We start from the raw sequence: 19845 nt of genomic DNA, 5'->3' as shown, positions 1-19845 counted from the left end.
GAACAGGCCCTTGGGGACAAGAGCAGAAGAGCAGGAATATCGTTTAATTAGTCTATCAGAGAAACTTTGTTAAAAATGAAATAATGTTATATGTCTTATTTTGTACCTTAAATGACCAGTTTAAAGTATGACTGAAGGCACAGCTGTACTTTCTATAAATCAATATAAACTCATAAACGTGATTGTCATCATGCTGAAGTGATGCCTCAATTGGTTCTTTAAAATCTCCATTTGTCAAGCAGATGTCATGCAAGATGGCCCAGCAAGTGATTAATTGAGGGGTGAATGTTGGCTTCACTTCCAAAGCTTAAAAATGCTCTGCCACCTGGTTTTCATGATGCTAAAGGCCCTTTCAATGACGTTTCCAGCTTTTGAGTGATGCTGATTGAATCGAACTTGAACAAGGTTTCTGACAGGCTCCCTGTATGGACTAATCAGGGAGATGAGGGGGCTGAGAAATGCATGGATAGCCACCATCCCCAAGAATAAAATAAACTCTGGTGGGCAAAGCTAAAGCCGCTGGCAAAATAACAGGCTGTCCTTGGAACTCCTGCATCATAAACTGATCCAGGGTAACCTACAAATATGCCCTAAAACTAGCCTTGGTGATCACACACTGCTTGGAGCTGAATAGAATGAAATACTTTGTGATTCTAATAGCACTGAGGATCCACACTGAGCGATGTTATTCTTGCTTGGCTTTGTTAAAGGTTGCGGCTCTTGCACTATGTGCAAGCTTAGCTCCGTTGTCCCGTAATTCCTCTACTGGTGGTAAATTGCATAAACTGTGCTCTGATACGGATATTTTTTGCTCTGGATACTACCCGATATGAAGTTGCGCCTGCCAAACAAAACAGAAGAGCGAGCACCTCCAGCTCAGTACCCCAGTCATGATGAATATGGAGAAAAAACAATGTTATTGTTAATGTTATATCTGCCTGGAAAGCCTGTAGTCTGATCTTAGACCACAGACTCCATCAAAGTACAAGGACAGGAAGGGGCCGTGTTTGTTGGTGTGGCAGTGCTGGACTGAGGAACCTAAAATCAAAATTTTTTAAAAAGTTACAAATCAATAACTGCCAAATGTATCACAATTAATAAAAACAGGGAATTAAATACACACTCAGTGGCCATTATATCATTTTCACTGCTTTTTGTACTGTTAAAAAATAGCCTGCCTACCAAAACTCGCTTAACAGAAAGTGACCTGTTATGAAAGACAAGATGGTAACTAACACAAACTGTGCATCAACAGATGAGCTACTGTCTCTTACTATTCATCTACAAAGTAGACCAACAAGGTCAATTGGACGGTACGAGTATACAATATATCCACTTGTACCAACATAATGTCCACACTGCCATGCTATTACTATGGCAAGCTGCCACTGTTGGGCCCTTGAGCAAGGCCCTTTACCTTCTCTGCTCCCCTGGTGCTGGAGTTGGCTGCCCACCGCTCTGGGTGTGTGTGTGTACTCACTGCCCCTAGTTCACTAGTGTGTGTGTGTGTTCACTACCACAGATGGGTTAAATGCGGAGGACACATTTCGCTGTACAGTGTACACTAAGCAATGAGCGTGGATACAGGTGGTTGTATCCCAACCCTTGTTCCCAACCCTAGTGCTGGTGTATCCCCTGCCTTGCATATTTTAGAACTTAAAACCAATAAGACCCTAATAACAATTGGTTGGGAGTACTGGGAACCCTGAAATGTGCAGGGCAGTGGGACATTTACATTTATGGCATTTAGCTGACGCTCTTATCCAGAGCGATCAGTCTCCCACATGCTATAGCTCAGTGGCAGATAGTGGTGTTATCTGTTGCGCCACACCAACCACCCAGAGTGTAATTGTTAACTACTAAAGGTAGTGCTTTTTGATGAGATATATTTATTTTAATATATTAATGTGTCCATGTTTTAGTATTCAATAAAATATGTGTATTTGAGTCATATTTAATAGATTTCTGAGCCATTATACCTATTACTCTCCACTATACGTTATGATGGCGCCCACGATAGCTAGCATGCTGATTAGCCCTAATAACTGCTCTAACTTGCAAGGTGTTGAGTAATTATTTTAACCCTCTACTGCTGTCTCCCTTTTGAAATTCTCTTAGCAGCAGTATTTGAACCAGAATTAGTATTACAGTTTTGTATATTTTGTGTCACTGGACTGAAAGTTGTGGACTGGCATGTACCATGTACCATCTGAAGTGTGTTACTGTGGACTGGGTTATGGGTTATGGGTATATGACGCAATTTGCTGTCGCACAGCAATAATAAAGCACGCATAACGAGCCGCCCGGAATCGTTCACTACTATGTCGAAATCTGTTCCCTATGACAGTGCTCTATATGGTGGTCTGGATTTTTGCTTGTAGGGGACAGTGAATGTGGTACAGTTTCGAACACAGCTCAGGAGGGGAAAGTGGCGGGGTGCGCTCTTATTAAATTAACAGTGCGTACTGTGTATTCTCTGTGTGACTGCGTGCACCACACTGTGATGTCTGGACTGTGATACCGTTACACCCCTGGTAGTGGGTGTGATGCAGAACAGTGACGTTGCTGGTGTTTTTACACATATACTGAGCACTGCTGGAGGTCTGGGGCAGGGGTGCCCAGCCCTGGTCTTGGAGATCTACCACCCTGGAAGGTTCAGATCCAACACACCTGGGTCTAAAATTCAATGCCTTTGAAGGCCTTCATTACCTGGATCCAGTGTGGTGGATTAGGATTGAAGCTCAACTCTGCAGGGTGGTAGATTTCCAGGAGCAATAACGCTAATTGCATGGCAACAAGTGGGCTAGAGTTTCTAAAAGTAGGCATACAAGGTGGACCTAGGTGGGCACTTCTAATTAAGTGGCTGATGAACTGATGACTGATGCGTATTCGCTTTGAAATGGTGGTCTTTGTGAACTTCTGATCTGCTAACATGTAGATGCACTGGACTTTAGACATACACACAAATGCTAAACTTCAAGTAACCACCAATAAAGTGAATTTTAGTGCAATTAATGTCAGTAAATGTCACTCCACACTGAGGTGATTTAGTCAAAACACAACATTTCCAGCACGATGTGGTGAAAATGGGCAACATTTTGAGAAGGTAAAGACCTCGCACAGAACATTAGACACAATCATTTCAATTATGGCAAAAGGGAAAACGCACACTGACAGTTCCTCAAAGTGCAAAAACAACAAGAAATGTACCTACAGAGACCTCATGTAGACCTGGTACAGTCCTGAAATCCTGATCAACATCAGTAAGCGCCCTTTTCTTTAGTATTACTATAAACTCTGTATGATTGCTTGTCCTCCAACAACAATCAGAAGCCCTCCCATTCTTGTCATTTAGTCTTATTTATCATACACTATTATTTTGGCTTAGAATAACAGAATCAAGATAATAGTTTTTTATGCATTTCTGATGGACTACGTTCTAGCGGTGACACCAGTGGTAAATGCAAAGCGTATAAATAGCCAGACAGTAGCAGCTAGCCTGGTTCCTACAGGGGAAAGGTGGCTGCCATTTGCCACAGGCAGCCACTCAGGCATTATGAAAGAGCTAACTACCATACTTACAACTGCTACCGTATAATATCCGCCTTTAATCATTCAGGTGCTTTGGCTACACTATACAGAGAACACAACACGAACACACACTCACATGTATTAACACACACAAAAGGTGTTACAAACCGGCCTCTTTTCCGTGATACTTGTTTAAACCTTATCAGCCAGATGGGTAAACTAAGGGACAGGAAGAAAGGAAGACGGAGATCTGGCATTCAGTCCATTTCCTTGCTGTTTCTTCAGTCCCGGAAGGTACAATCAGTATCAGGCAACCAAGGAGGATTCTAGGAGAATTTAGTGAGTGTTAGATGTCCGATATATGTGCGCAGCAGCTCCCTGTCCAGTCAGCTTGTCTTGGAGAAAGGGGTCACAGGTGAGGTTTTAAAGGTAAGGGCGACCGTTTCAGATGGACAACTATGATTTCCTGCCAATAACCTTCCTCCCCTCCTTTCATCCCTTCTTAAAGACTACAGCAGGGCCAGAGCTGTGGTTAGGATTTCATGGCAACAGGTACGCCGCCAGTTCTACCTCTGACCTGTATTTGCTTCAAGCGCTTATTCTCGCTCCATGATCTCTGTGCAGGTCCAATCGGTGAACAGTGCTGGGAGAAGCTCCAGGGGCCTCTATGATCTACATTAGCTGATATCATATATTCATGCCCCCTGGCCCCCCTCCACCTGCAGGATAATGTCGCAGCCCTCCTCCACGGCGAAGGGAGTGGAGGGCAACGGTGCAGCAGCCACGCAGCAGGGCTCCTATGTGGTACATGGGCTGGCCACCTTGACGAGGACCCCGACACAACCATGCCACTGTGGGTACCACAGGCACTGCCACAGCCAGCAGATCCACCAGGAAGTGGCGGCTCCAGTAGCTTTTGACGGGGGCACCACAGCCTGAATCGTTTGCTTCAGACTCAGCGCCTTCCTCACCTTCATTGTCCTCATCCACCTCTATAACAGTGAACTCACTGATGCTTGCTTGTTCTTCTTGGGAAGCCATGCTCTGTGGCTGGGAGGTTTGTGGGGTGGGCTCCTCTTTGTCCTCCATTGATGGTTCCAGTTGCATAGTAGAGGAGGCGAAAGAAGGACTGTTTGGCTGTGGACGCACTGTAGGAGGAACCACAGCTGTTGACTCCATAGTAACAGATGCTTTTCTAGCAGATCCCCCAGTAACGTGGGGCAAGGTGTCGGACTGCTTGGCCGCAGTATTCTTAATAACCATTGACTCTATAACAACAGATTCCATATCCACAGGTGACAAGGCGCTGGACTGTGGGGCAGCACCTGCTGCTGGGATGGACTCGGTTGCAACAGAGTCTGTGACAACAGATTCCATGGCAACCGTGGCCGTGACAACAGATTCCGTGGCAACTGAGTCCAAATCGTCCCCCTCGTCTGACAGCCAGGTGGAAGTAGGGCTGCAAGCCTGCGAGCGGAAGGTGCGCTCAGCAATGGTGTCCAAGTCAGAGTTGAAAGGTGCACTGGGGCCGAGGGCTGGTGCAGAGGCCGGACCCTGATCATATTCTGTCTGGATGGCCTGCTCTCGCAAATGATGTAGGTACAGGTGGTGGTGCGACAGACAAGGGTGGCTGAGGCTCACGCCGGCCCCTCCATCCACTCCAGCTGCCCTACCCAGGCCGCAGCGGAGCGGCACACCCCGACGCTCGCCACAGCACAGACCCTCATACGTGGCAGAGTGTGGCAGCCGTGAGCAAGCACTCAGCAATGAGGCCGTCTCCTCTGACAGGCAGGCAGCCTCCAGCAGCAACTCGGCCCGGGATGCTGGACCCAATGGAGCCTCCCCGCAGCACACAAAGCCACTGTCCTGAGTGCCCTCTCCCGATAGGCAAGGTAAATCCGAGCCACTGCCGCTTCCATTGCGTTCTGCCATGGCTTGGTCGCTCAGCTTGGTGTAGGTAGAGCTGCGGGTCAGCGAGCGTGCCGGGGAGCCTTCACAAGACCTCACCAGACTCTCGCCGACCTCCAGCCCTGCCCCCACCACCCCTCCCCCGGAGCCAGGAGTCTCAGACTCTTTTGCCCCACCGGCCTGGGCCAGCTCCATGTTCTGCAGCAGGGTCTCCAGCTTGTGGTTCTGGAGGTTGATGTCTTGGAAGCACTTCTGCACGCCTGTATCTGTTTCACCGAGGCTGGAACGCACCACGTCAATCACCTGCTTGAGCTGCTGGATCTCCCGGCGTGCCTCTTTAAGGGCAAGCTGGGCCTCCACACGGTGACATTCTTCCTCAATCCAGTCCTCCTGCATCCGCGACAGTTGAGTCCGTAGTTCATCGATTTCGGAGTCCCTGAGAAGGGTTTGAAGACAAGAGCATAGAAACGCATATGATAAAAAGAGTGAAAACTGAAAGAAGGTGTAGAAAAAGGGAATTTTAGAGAAGGAGTATAAAGTATAACCACACCACAAGAGTCTTTCATTACAGGCTGATTTCATCTTTGCAACTATATCACTGTAGTCCACTTTGACATCCTGGGCAATGTTGTCTAATTCAATAGACCTACCTGTCCTGTAGTCTCTCGACAGTATCTTTGAGCCGCGCCCTCAGATGTCTGATGCACACCTCCTTCTGCTGCAGAGGGGTTAGGTACTGTTCGGGGGGAGGGGGTTTGATACCGTGGTTATCTGTGCAGGAGGTGTACTTCATGTGACGCCTGATCAAGGTAAGAGAGAAAGGATTCAGACAGCAACTAATTACATCTCTGGTGTTGAGATTGTTTTTTGCACCAGCACCATTCTACCGAAAGTGCGTCCCACCTGGGGGTGGGGCTTCCATCACTGCCCTTGCACGAGCCTGAAGTGCTGCTACTGCTGAGGGATGCATTGCCATAAGGGTCTCGATTACTGACAGGTGCCGGGCTCCGTCTGCGCACAACAGAGTAACAACATTAACGTTAACGGCTCTTGCACATAACCCGCTTACCGAAACTGCACGTCTGGGATAACATATAGAACACTGTAATACATAATAACAATCCAGCCAAAATCTACAGTTCTACAGAGCTTGACAACAACACATGCTCAACCACACCACACTGCACAACGTCACCAACATGCCACAGCACAGATTCAGTAACTCGACAGAATGCCATCTGCTATGATACGAGAGAACACCACAGGCAAAGATATGTTAAAAAAAACATGTCTAAATAAAAGAACATAAATAGAGATTCAATGTTTCAAGCAGACTCAATGTCTTAAGCAGGTGTGTATGGGCTGTATAAGAGCAAGGAAAGAATCTGTCAGGATGATGATGAATACACAGAGATTGTATTTGCAAACTAAAAAGAGTCAAGGCCAAATGGCAAAAGCTGAGCAAGCAGTCCAGTCAGCAGTGGAGGCAGAGGTGTGATAATTTAATGACTGCCTGGATTCATTCTGCACACCATGTCCAGCACTGTCAGACCTAACCTGAGCCAAGCTCGACTGAATAGACTGAATAGACTACCCTGCTGTTTACATTGACCTTTAGAAATAGACCTGAAAGAGTAGACTACCGTGTTTCAAACTGCATCAGTAGTTTTAATGTTGATTTTGTGAAATGCCACTTTATTAGAAACACATTGTAGGCCCACCTTTCTGATGGATGATTTCTGTAGCTCAACTGTCACCATGCACAATTTGTTTTTGTATTATCACCTATGGTCAATATCTCTGGTGCAAAAACCCCAGCTAGATCTAATCCACCAGGTCTGCCACTCAAAAAATATCTGGCCAGTGATCTAAGCAAAAATCTAAGCAACAAGGACTGCAGTAGAGAAGTGGCTGACAAACTGTGCATGAAAACAACATGAGCAACAGTCTGTGTTGATAGCTGAGTGTAGTATACTAAGAAGAGGGGTGAACCTCCACTCTCCAAGTTAATAGATGGTCAGTGTAACCATCTACAGGGTTTAGGACAGAGAGTACATTACCATCAATTACTTCTTAATAATGATTAATTCTTCCAAATTAAAAACAGAAAAAAATGCTACATGAGTGAGGAGCCTGAATCCATGCCAAGGGGATGCCACAGACAAGGAGAGAGACAGGGGGGAGCGAGGGATGATGCGCTGACCGACAGTGACGCTCCGGAGACTTGGGCGTCAGAAATCCTCGGCTCTGCCTCATAGAGACCATAATCCCTGACTCCATGGGGGTGTAGTCTAGCTCTATAAACCTGCAATAGTCAAAACTGACCCACACACAAGAATGTACCATTAAACAGGGAATAGCACGTACCTGCATACACCTGCTCAGCGGTGCAACACTTAGTTTTTTGCTTTGTCATGGTAGAAATAAGGATAGACCTTCACAGACAAAATCTTAAGGACATCCGCTACAAAATAGATCTAAGGGAGGACCCTGCACTCACTTAGCAAATTAGGTATTAGAGAGGACAAAGGGCACTGTCTCTGAAAATCTACATTAAAGAAAGTGGGTGAAACCTGCAAGCAGTTTTACCCTAGTAAGTTACAGTCTACAGTGGGGAACGAGATGCAAGATGCTCATCCAGTAGGACACTATTAATTTAGAAACAGGTAGGTTCTGTAAACATGTCACTGACCCGCTGCACACCCAACCGAATCAACCCAATCGACAAAAGTATTGGGCCACTTGCACATTCATTGTTTCTTCTAAAATCAAGGTTATTAAAAAAGAGTTTATCCTGTAACTGTCTAGAGAAGCCTTTCTACTAGATTTTGGAGCATTGCTGTGAGGATCTGATTGCATTCAGCTACAATTAGCATTAGTGAGATCAGGATGTTGGATGATCACCACCCTCTTACCTCATCCCCTATTCCCCAACTCATTATTCCAGTCTCACTGCTCCACAGCTTAATGCTGGGGGGCTTTATACCTCTCTAATGTTTATGTTTCACATAAACATTTATTGGCAGAATTCCTTTCTGTACTTTCTGCTCTTTACATTGTGTCAAAAGTTTATGATGAATAGATCAATAGACATGCTCCCAAATATTTTACTTTTGCAGTTAAGCTGCCATTTTGGAGATACAAGGTTTTTGTGTGACAGTGATGATATGGTACATATTGAGCAAATAGAGATCAGATAGATATTGATCTTGGCCTAAATGAGTTATAACCACTCTCTCCGTTTTAAAGTTAGTCTAAAGCTAGCCTCAATCTGTGCCTAGGTAGTCCATTTCTCCTTAATAGTGTGCATATTGTCTTAGTATTTTCTAAAAGCAAAGTGAATATTATGTAGAACTCAAGCAGAACAAGCTGTACGTGATCTCTTCAAAAGACAAGCAAGCAAAAGACAAGCACCAGGCAAATCTGGCAATAAGTGGATTGAGGGAAAGATTAAGGGATTTATTTTCTTTAATCCATCTCTCAGTGAGGAAGGACATCCTCAGGTAAGAGCTGGATGGAGGCAGAAGAACTGTCTTTGATTTTACAGTAGTGCCATTTTTAAGATATTGTTATAGTGAGCAGTGCAGCAAAAGTAAAAGCAACAAACTTGCATACGTTTATAATCTTTGGTATAATCTTTGGTAGCATTTGGTAGCATACATACATCCATCTTTGGTATAATTGAAAGCACTAAAACTGGAAGCTGCAGAAACAAGTGAGAAGATGCCCGGGACTGTTCTTTGGATCAACTGTCATTTATGGACAAGCTTGATCCAAATATGCTGTCACTGCTGCCTCCAACCTCGTACTTGGATATTACCAACTGTGGTTGGACTGAACAGTTTAGAAACTAAAAAATCCACTGAAGCCTACGGACATTTTAATGGGTGCAGGATGTGTTTACATTTGGACCAAAGGACTGCAACAGTGCTAACAGTAAAAGGAAACTAGCTGTAATCAAGGAAACCTGTGCTAAGCATAGCATCCTATCACTTGCATGAAATCTTCCTCCCATTAAAGCATGTTATTATGCATATATTACAAGTTTAGGCTGTAATGATGATGATGATATAGTCCTAACGTGAACCAGAAACACAGTTCGACTTATATTAATAAGTTATTATCAAGAGCATTAGTAATAGCATTAAAGTAGAGAAGGAAGCTTAACAAGCCCAGATTAACACGTTTCTGCTGTCTTGCGTGGGTCTCTGTTTTCTAGTGTGGCTAATCCCAACCAACGCATGGATATAAGGCTAACTTTAGCTTACTTAGCTACTACACTAAGCTTCCAAGGCAGAAATCTTGTACACACAACATGATCATACAATTCATAGAATTTGAGATTTAACAGCACTGACCACGGAATACCGATGAACCCATAATGCATTTCGGGGTTACACTATTAGCAGGCAGATATGCTCTCTAGTGCCTTAGAAAAGGGCACTTAAATGTGTGGCTTTATGCATTAAAACAGTCATAATTCATTTTAACATGACCATTTCCCAGCCCCTCTTTAAGGCATCATTCTGTGCTGCCGCCTACCAGCAGAGGGAGACGGCGGTGAGGCACTGTTACCCAGAGGAACTCCAATTCCCAGAACCCCTAGGGGTAATCACATACCTGGTTGTGACAGCATTTAAGACCATTGACCAGCTCCCTCTCCAGAAAGAGAGAGAGGTGTTTTAGTGCTAACTGTACTTAATCTGAGCAACGCCATCTTGGCCGCCTTTTTTTCATTGAATTATTCTAAGGGGTGCAATTCCACCCATTCCAGTGGTAAGGTGTTGGACCTCCACTGCCAGGTGTTGCTGAATTGAATCCAGCTGGGAGCAACTTTTCTCCCACAGTGCACACAACATCCACAGTCACATTACTTAAGACCTGTCCTCATCTTTTAAATCCAATAGGCTTGTGGTTACTGTGCCTTTTTAAAACCTATCTAAAAAAGCTCCTTTCTGACTGGCTGTCTTGTTCTGTACCCTGTTCAAAAAGTAGTTTGGACCAAAACGCTCCCTAACTTCAGCATGATTTTTTTGCGACATTTCAAAAACAATCAAATCGAAATAGGCTTTTACAGCTTAAATTCCATATACCACTGTTGTCCAATGAAAACCATGTCTCTCCATTTTTGCCCATTTCGAGTTTTCTCTGTGTTTTAAACCAATGGACCAATAGAAAAGCTCTAAATTACTTGGAATAAACTCTTATTTTCCGTTGACTGACATTCAAAGTTCAGAACATTTTTTGCCTTTGCCTGTAAAGCCACCATTTTGGAGATACATGTTTTTCATTGGAGAGCGACGAACAATGAACTACATGGGTTGTCAAGAATATGGTAATTTGGGGAATTTTACATTGTTTACGTACTTGTTTATGGGTATGGGCTATCTTGGCAAAATACTTTGCACTACTTTCCCCTTACAGGAGACAAAATTCAGGCTTCGGGGTGCTGCTGCTGCTGTTTTTATCTACGCCATATGCTTTGTTCATTCTCTTAGATAACATAATGTGTCAGAAACTACATAAGAAGCTCTATTTGAGAGGATTTAACAGCCTGATGCAGTTTGAGGCAAGTGTGTGATGATTTAGGCATGCAATTTGCATGATGCTAACTGGTGTACAGTCACATATCCTTGAAGCTTCAGTGCAAAATTAAAGAAGCAAACATCACACAGCAAACATATCTTGAGTTAGTGGTCTCCAACACTCATACTGGCGAGCTAACTTCCTGAAGGTTTGACTCCAACCCATTCAGATAATCAAGGACTTAGATGGATCATGTGGGGTGCCTTAGGGTTGGATCCAAAGACTGTGGAAAGGTTGCTTTCCATGAGCAATGTTGGAGAACACTTGGATGATGAACTACATTTGCGTAGGGGTAAATTGTCTAACCTACAGATAGATTTGGATTTGCAAGGTGTCCAAGAGCGTAAATCATATCACTAAGAACCAGCAGGTCTCAGTGGGTTCAACAGTGGGTTCAACGACAGAGTCAAAGCATTTCTGAATTCTTAAGACGCCCAGAGAACCACAGGATACCTCCATCCATCTCCACCTCCCAACCCAACAATCCATGTTTTTACATTATAGCAAACAACATGCCATTTGCTTTCAATAGCACCTTACAAGGGGTGGGCTGTACCATGTCTGCCACGCAAGGGTGTGCTTATGAAAAATGTCTAAAAGCAAAAGGAGATGGTAAAGCAGAGGAATGGAAAGCAAACATGATAGAGATCTGGTATCTTTACTGATAGCAGAGAAAAAGAGAGACAGCCAGGGACAGGTACGTCCATCGTATTGTGTTATACAAGATGGACTGGCTCAAGCCCAGAACTAATGATGCCGCATGGTGAAAGCGATGCTCTACTAAGCTGTGCAAAGTAGGGGTAAACAGAAGAACTCAGAATCTAGAGTGTGAAGAATCTTACAAACACCAACATATCTGCTTGTCCAAATTATCTTATACAATCAACAAAATGAACAGTTCAAAAATGGCAAAACCACAATAGTAACCATCCAGTGGATGGAAGGCCCTTTAGGACACTAAAATAGTTCTCCTGAGATATCATGCCAAGAACCTCATTTTTTGGAGTTTTGGTTGCATGACATCCTTAACATTGGTGTTTGTATGTCATTGTGTTTAATACTTTGACTAAAGTACATCAAGGTAGCATTTGAGGTCTTCTTATGGGTTTTGCTATACATCTGTCTTACAGATTCTATGTTAAGAAGCCACAGCTACAGATAAGATGGCCACTGATAGTGCCGTTTCCACTACGTGAGTGGAAGCCATCTTTAGGTCCAATCCTTAACCAGTCCCTAGCCCTTCCCTGGGACTCACCACAGAGATGACATGTCTAGGAAGGCATCAAATAATGACATATTTCTATGATATAATGGCATATTTCCATACTCTAGAAGCTGGGATGGGCAACTCTGATAATAGTGAAAGCAAATAGAGTTTCAATGTTTTAAAAGCTGTTCTGAATATTACTAGGAGGAGCACCTCTTCTAAAAATCTAGTCTCATCGAGCCTCACTGTCAGATTTACTGTGATGTACAAGGACTGCTAGGCTGTTTTACTGCTTGCATTATATCTTCATATATCTAAAACAATGATAAAATTGTTATAAAAGATGGAAAATTTACTGGTAAAGTGGAGATAAGACTGTCTTCAGACATGAGCTTGCTGAAAACATAGAAATTAGTATTGCAATAGTGGTGGTAAACTGATAAATGACTGGCTACAGTTAGCCAGTTGGTCAGGCGTCTTGTTCTTCCAGGGAACAGCTTTTAGTGGTTCACAGCAAAAAAATCTTTAAGGGATCTTAAAGTCAAACAGTGATCAAAAATTAATCCATTGAGCAGTCAACCCAGGGAGTTGCCCATCCGTGGCTTAGGCGAAGTGGTTAAGAGATGGTTGTGGACTGGACCCGGTTTAGGGAGCAATGCACAGACTAATCTACGATTAGCAGCTGTGTCCTCTACTATAACCATGCCCTACATAGGGTACTGAATCTGAGGCTCACGGAGGGGCCGCAGAGGGGGAGGACAGCATTTGCTGCAAGCGCCATTTAGGCTGCAAGGCCTTCAGGGGGTTGAATCTGAGGAGAGAGACAAGACAGAGAGGCACAGAGCTGGGCTCTACTGTAAACAAAGATGTTAGCACCACTAATGATAGCTGAGTAGCTGATTTCTTTTTTTTTCTGTTTTTTTTTTGTTTGTTTTTTTACAACAAATCATGCTAGTTTGTGACAGTCTAATACATCCCACAGGCACTTTCACAGCTACCAGTGTTTTTGCTACATAATATATCTTATTAACAGATAAATCATTTAACAAAAGTCCAATACAACAGTCAATAAACATTAGCTGCATGGCAACTCCAAAAAAAAAAAAAAAAAAAAATCAAAATAGATCTGCCATATAGTTTACCAGCCTTAAGAACAAAGTCTTTTAATCTAATTGCAATTAAACTAATGCATCTCATGCAAAAGGAGATTGCTAGCATTAGTGCTGAGTCTCGATGCTTTCTTGGGTTTAAAAGCTCCTCAACTGCGCAGTGTGAAATCAATCTTCAGGTGGAAAGAGAAAAATGCTAAAGAGTTAAAGAGCTTGCATAGCCATGACTGCACAGAAAAAAAAAACTGAGAAAAGAAGAGAGGGCCGTTAGCATTAGCGAAGCACTTGTGGCGCTTAAAGACTGATGAAGATGAAGGAAAATGAAGTTTAAAAGCAGTTAAATAAATATTTAGACATCTGGCAGTTAAGATTCAAGGAAAATCCATCAGAAGGAACTCCCAAGACCAAATCTACAAACCAGAGAACAACATATTAAAGCACGATAAGACACGTCCCATTTCTTGCCATCAAAATGAAAAGGATTAGAGATAAAAGAGAGGAAGGATAAGAGGACAGCCAGAAGCAATATGAAAGAAAGGTGACAGAAGAAAGTTAAAACTGTTTAGAGCAAGGTGTGAGCCATACCTGCGAGATCCAGAGGCAGATTTTTTATTGACAGGTGAAGACATGGAGGCCAGCTGGCTCATGTTCTCTGCAGCTGGATCTCTTGCTCCTCTCCTCCCTTCGTTCCTCTCCCAGGAGCCCTCTCAGCACAGATCAAACACTTCAGCTGCAGCCAGTCTGAAAAAAGCGATACGACAGCAGAAAATACGAGTTACTGTTCCTGAGTTCCAGCGAACGTCTGAGCTTTAGTGTTAGTTTGAACTCCGACATGATTAGACCTAATCAGATTGCATGGTTTGAAGGACTCCAACATGCTGCTGATGCAGAATTGATCACCGAGCTGAGAATGCACTAGCTCCAAGTTCCCGGCAAAGGGATGGGCATATGCATGTAGGCTTTCTCAATACTAATATTGTAGCAAGAGTGCAGCATGCAAAATAAGCCCTCGCTGGTTCCATTGTGTTTTAATACACTGCAAAGCAGATCATAATGATCACTATATAATCAATATAATATACAGCAGCCCAGACCAATAAGCAAAAATACTCACACTGCTTGTACACACATTAACCTTATCTGTAGAGACAATACACACATGCAGGCGGATCATGATGCCTTGTGATACATGTGGAATATTTGCTTTGGAGCAAGAATATGAAGAACAAGGGAACGTCCTGCTAGTGAGCCTCAGGGGAAGAGGGATTAATGGCCTGAATAATTAATTGTTAGGAGTTAGCCCAGCTCAGCTGTTTCTCTCTCTATCCTCAGCATTCTGTGCTTCTCTCTCTCTCTCACAGACACACATACACAAACACATACACACACAGTGACTCAAGCATCTGCTTACCCTTATAGCTCCAAATAAGCAGCTCTGTCTTTCAGTCTAACATGACCTTTCCTCTGCTCTGCTCACATTATTTGGAAATCATCAAAACACACAGCACCTGGATTCTCCTCTTCATAAGATTTGATCAGGATTAGAATATTCAGCAGTGCATGTGACCTCTCCAGCGTTTTATTCGCCCGACGCCAACATAATCATTCCCTTTCGTACATATAATTAATCATTTCAACCACAGCATGAACATCTAAAGTCTGATCTGGGGAATAAAGGTAATACTGGGGGCTCTTAAATACCAGGGATCTTAAAATTAGTGTTGGCTTCGATTTCCTTTTATTTTTAATTTTCCAAGTGTGCCCTGAGGACCACTAGAAGGTCTTTGTAACACAAAGCCTTACCCCTCATTCACTCATTTCTGTCCAGTGCATACAGTTGCAAGAAATATGAGGATCCATTTGGAATGACCTGGATCTCTGCATAATAAAATGTGGTCTGATTAGTATCTAAGTCCTAACTAAACGAATAACAAACTTTTGATTGGTATATGTCTGTATTGATCACATAGAGTACAAATCCACAGTGCAGGTTAGAAAAAGTATGTGAACCCTTGAATTAAATAACCTGACTGTCCTCAAACAGCGAGCCAAGTGAGCAATTCGTTATATAACTGTTCGTTAATCGTAATCGAGGTAAAATACTCATTAAATCGTGATATTGATTTGAGGTCATATTGCCCAGCACTGCTTTCCTAGCTTTATGTGTTATAATAACACATCTTCTGAGGTCTTCTAAAAGTTGTTTTTATCTAAGAGGGGTTCAAACTAACCAGTGTTTCCTAAGAACAGTATCTGTCAGTAACAAGGCTTTTTGTGCCTTTATTTAGTGGACAAACTCACATTTAGTGAAACCCACACATCCAATTCTAAACATTTAAACACTTTTTGCCAATTACTTTTAGGAGAAGTTATTAACACAGAGGTTCACTTACTTTTTCTAGCCTGCAGTGTATATGTTTACTCAATGTGCCTGATAGAGACATGAGCTCGTCTTATTAGTTAAATTATTTTTGCCTATTATTGTGACTTGGATAACAATCAGACCATTTATAAAAGTGCTTCACTGTTTACTCAGAAAATACCCTTAGCTAGTTTGTATAGGGTAGGATCCAAAAGAAACTTCTAAGCTTAGATACTACTAAATACAAAAGTCAACAATCAACATACACTACATTTTGCAAGTACTCTTGGAAGAGGTTGGTCTTTAGTCTGCGTTTGAAGACATCAAGCGGCTCTGCTGCAGTCACAAAGGCTGCTTAACTGACCAGTATTTCAATAGGCTAAAGTAACCCCTGCATTTACATCTACATCATTGAGAAGACTGGAAGCTATGTTTGAAAGCACTTAGTGCATTAGTGCAATATGTGAGGAAAAACAGCAGAGAAACCCTCCCCCGTGCACCTGTGATTGTCAATGTAGGGCATTGTTAGATGGTGTCAGCAAGAACAGTCTGTCCACAACTACACTGAGCAGGATATTCTAGAAGGGCTGCAGAGCGGAAACCCCTCATTACAAAAATGAATGCACATTTTCAAGCTCAAGTGGTGCAAAAAACACGGGGACTGCAGGCCTGGGAAAGCATCTCAAAAGAGGGAACTACACATTTTTGTGATGTTCACGGGTTCCAGATTCCAGTGCTTGAAGGTGATGAGTAAAAAGCAGGCAAAAATCTCCAAAACATCAGGCAGGTCCTGTGGGGTTATTCTGGTATGCAGTGGTCAGAACCTTCCAAAAATGGTCCAAGAAAGGCGGACTGGTGAACCCGGCGACAGGGTCATGGACATGGAGGCCCTGCCTCACAACTCACAGTACTTGAAGGATCTGCTGAAATTTTCTTGGTGCAAGATACCACAGGATGCCTTCAGAGGTCCTGTGGAGCCTATGCCTTAAATGGTCAGATCTGTTGTGGTCACACAAGGAGGACCTACTCAGTATTAGTTAGTTGGTACTGTTTGATTAATAACAGTTGTTTTTTGATTTTTGAGTTATGATCATCACCAAGAAAATCATCCAGAGTTTTCTTGTCATGCTCAGCTACATTCATGTGGTATCTCTTATTTAAAGAATGTTTATATGGACCTTCTGCACATTCCTACAGACCTGGTGGTTTGGCCTTAATCTCTGCAGTACTAACCAGGAAAAAAGGTCTCCAGAGGTGCTGAATGCAAGCAGTGGAAGAGCTTTGTTTTGACCCCACTTTAAGTCCATGGCAATGTGGGATCAATAATGTGGCATTAAATGTTTGAACTTGTGAAAGGTGTGGAAAAAAGAAAGGAATGGAGCTTTTTATTTTAACAAGCCTCCAAACACACAAAGTAATCTGTGGCCTGTTGTCCACAATACCACTCTGGAACAATCAAACTGTGGACTGAACAAGTCCTGAGTACAGAACAAGACATACCCATGTTTACCTACTCTCAGTGAGAATGTACTTAGTTATAAAACTAAATGAAACAAAGGCTAACTCTACAGTTCTCTAGCCAAGTCAAAACTACATGTGGCGATGGCCTTCAGGCCTTCACTTTGCTACACTAGGCTAAATTCCAGCTAAGGTCTTCTGGAATAAGTGGACTGACTTGGTCAGAACTACTAACTGAGCAGATGAATAACAAGGCAATGGTGGCCACACAAACCAAAAGACAAAGCATACATTTAAACTAAATGATCTTAGAGATGAGTTCCAATTTCTTCATTTTACAATGTAGGACATTGTTAGATGGTGTCAGCAAGAACAGTCTGTCCACAACTACACTGAGCAGGATATTCTATTCTATTCTACAGTGCCTGTGTTGACTACAAAAAGAAAGCAAGCATGTGCAAAGGGGATCAGAGGACACCCGTAGAACAGCAAATGCTGAGTAGAATATCTGATCAAGTCATGCTGATGAAGTATGAGGACTCTTGGCTGTACTGCTCTGGTTTTGAGAGTTTAAAGATGACTTCTCTTTAGAATTATTATGAAGTGTGTGTCAAAGTTGAACGCTGACTCCAAGTTATCTGACCACAGTCTGCCGCAGCACTGATTTTGCTTTTGGTCCAGTCTTGTTTTTGACCCAGACAGCAACTGTCTCAGATCCAGGCCTTTTCAGGTAAAGGTGTCCTCAATGCCCAGAGACAATACGAGACCTGTGCAGCCCTTTTACATAACCAGACCTCATCAAAGATGCAGGCATATGCAGGCCTGTTGTACACGGCTTCGAAGCTGATGGTGGGGAGGGGCAGCATGAGTCAGGCTATTTATACCTCTTCTCCGTTTACACCACAGCAGCATTTTCTTGCATGGGTTTACCTTAGCTGAGCTAAAGTCCTGAAAATGTTAAGTCTGATGACTATGCTAAGCCTCCCCCTCGCAACATCTGCCGCCAGCATGTTCGGTTCATGTTACCAGTATGAACAGTAGGACTCCAGCATAGGGGAAATCGTCCCTGCCCCTTACTGCAGAGATGTTTACAGGAGTTGTAAAGAGACTCACCTGGAAAAAAACACATTTTCTGTGTGAGTTAGGTAAATGCTTACAACTACGTGTGCTATCAGATTTTACTACAGAATTCTGATATGCTACTGTGGCTTTTAGTTTTGGGGTTTAAAGTCTTTCCCTGTTCAAACAGACAGGAGTGGCAGTGGCTTTTGAGAGTAACACATTAATGGGTTTTAAGTTCTTTCACTTCAGTGAGTCTGACTTAGCTCTTAGTCTATGGGTGTAGCAGGAAGCCCACGGTACAAACATTCAGACAGCTATCGAAGTGAATTGAAAGAGGTAGCTCATAATATGTGGTACTTTCCATTAATGTGATGCCAAGTCTGATTAAGCTTTGAGTCTGAGTTTGGGTTTCAAGGGTTCAACAGAATGGTTCATTCATGAACTGGACATAATTTTGACGTATGCCCTGCTATATACACACACTGAGGCATTTCTAATACTTAGTCATTTCTAATTCCCACCCACTACTAGGATTTCCCATATAACACAGTCTTAAAAATAAAGGTGCCTCAAATGGTTCTTTGAGTGCTGCCATAGAAGAATCACTTTTGGTTCCATAAAGAACCAAGTAATAGATGCATGTAATAGATACGTGTGGTTGAGAAGAACTTTTTGAAGATCTAAAAATAACCTTTTCTACCTTCAACTAGTGCCATACCACAGTGTATGGTATGGCATGGTTTTGGAGCTATAGCTCAGTCGCCAAGCTGGCCTTAGCTTAACTAGATCAGCTACAGCTCCACCGAGCATCTGCTGCTGGCTAATTGCTGGGCTTGTGTCTGAGAGTGAAGTCTAGCGACTGGAGCTGGGAGTAACAGAAAGAGTAACTAGAGGTTCTGCTATGTTTGGACTTGTAGTCAGCTAGAACTGTCTAGCTATAGGTAGATAAGTTAGCCAGCAGACCAAAGTCTGTGCACAGTCTGTGGTCCAGCTAACTGAGGCTCAAATCAAACTCTCTTAGAGGATAAAACGGCTTATATAAGAGCACGGAGTCCAGGGAATAAGGGAATGGTCATAGGAGTGTTTTCAACTGTTTTTAAATACCGCCCAACCCTAGTCTTCGCATTCAATCTCTGTTACAACCATGGTTCTTTATGGTTCTTCTACAGCATTACTCAAAGAACCATTCGAAGCACCTTTTTTTAAGAGAAAGTACTGCACGTGTTTGACCTGTGTGAGCATGCACAGTGTAGATGTGCCTGAATTATTAACACCGGAAAGGAAATGTCAGAACAGCAGGTAGCATAGAAGTTTCAAATTACAGACTGAATATTAGCGCAGTAGCGTAAATGTGATGCATTAGAAAGACTCACCAGAAGTCCAGAAATAGACTAGACTTTAGACCTGGTTTTGCAGTACACCTTTGATCTGTACCTGTACTGAACAAACGTTTGTGGACAGTAGGGCTGCACAATGTCAAATTATTTCAAACACGTGATTCTACAACTTTTTTGCTGCTTATACAAAATGAAATTCTGTGCAGTTGACACATACACTAGAAGAAAGTTATAGCTGCTAAATGTCTTTTTTTGCTCCAGTATTGGACACACAGAGTGACTTAA

The 19845-nt window shown here is 43.0% G+C and overlaps 1 protein-coding gene across 3 annotated transcripts in view; it reads right to left on the bottom strand.

Moving 5' to 3' along the window:
• Nucleotides 1–873: 873 nt before the first annotated feature.
• snphb (syntaphilin b) overlaps nt 874–19845 on the bottom strand; it is a 28586-nt gene continuing 9614 nt past the window's right edge. The window contains exons 2-6 of one of the 3 annotated variants that reach the window (XM_072656353.1): nt 13927–14082; nt 12969–13043; nt 6343–6450; nt 6090–6239; nt 874–5875 (exon numbers count right to left, since the gene is read on the bottom strand). In XM_072656353.1, coding sequence (XP_072512454.1) covers nt 4219–5875; nt 6090–6239; nt 6343–6450; nt 12969–13043; nt 13927–13988 — 2052 coding nt within the window. In that variant the 5' untranslated portion in view covers nt 13989–14082 and the 3' untranslated portion in view covers nt 874–4218. Of the gene's footprint in view, nt 5876–6089; nt 6240–6342; nt 6451–7642; nt 7760–12968; nt 13044–13926; nt 14083–19845 lie in introns of all 3 variants that reach the window. The other 2 variants (XM_072656352.1, XM_072656354.1) reach the window with 2 other exon arrangements.

The sequence above is a fragment of the Salminus brasiliensis genome, chromosome 14 (genome assembly GCF_030463535.1).
Source record: "Salminus brasiliensis chromosome 14, fSalBra1.hap2, whole genome shotgun sequence".
NCBI classification, from domain to species: Eukaryota; Metazoa; Chordata; class Actinopteri; order Characiformes; family Bryconidae; genus Salminus; species Salminus brasiliensis.
This window is presented reverse-complemented; position numbering and strand designations above follow the sequence as displayed.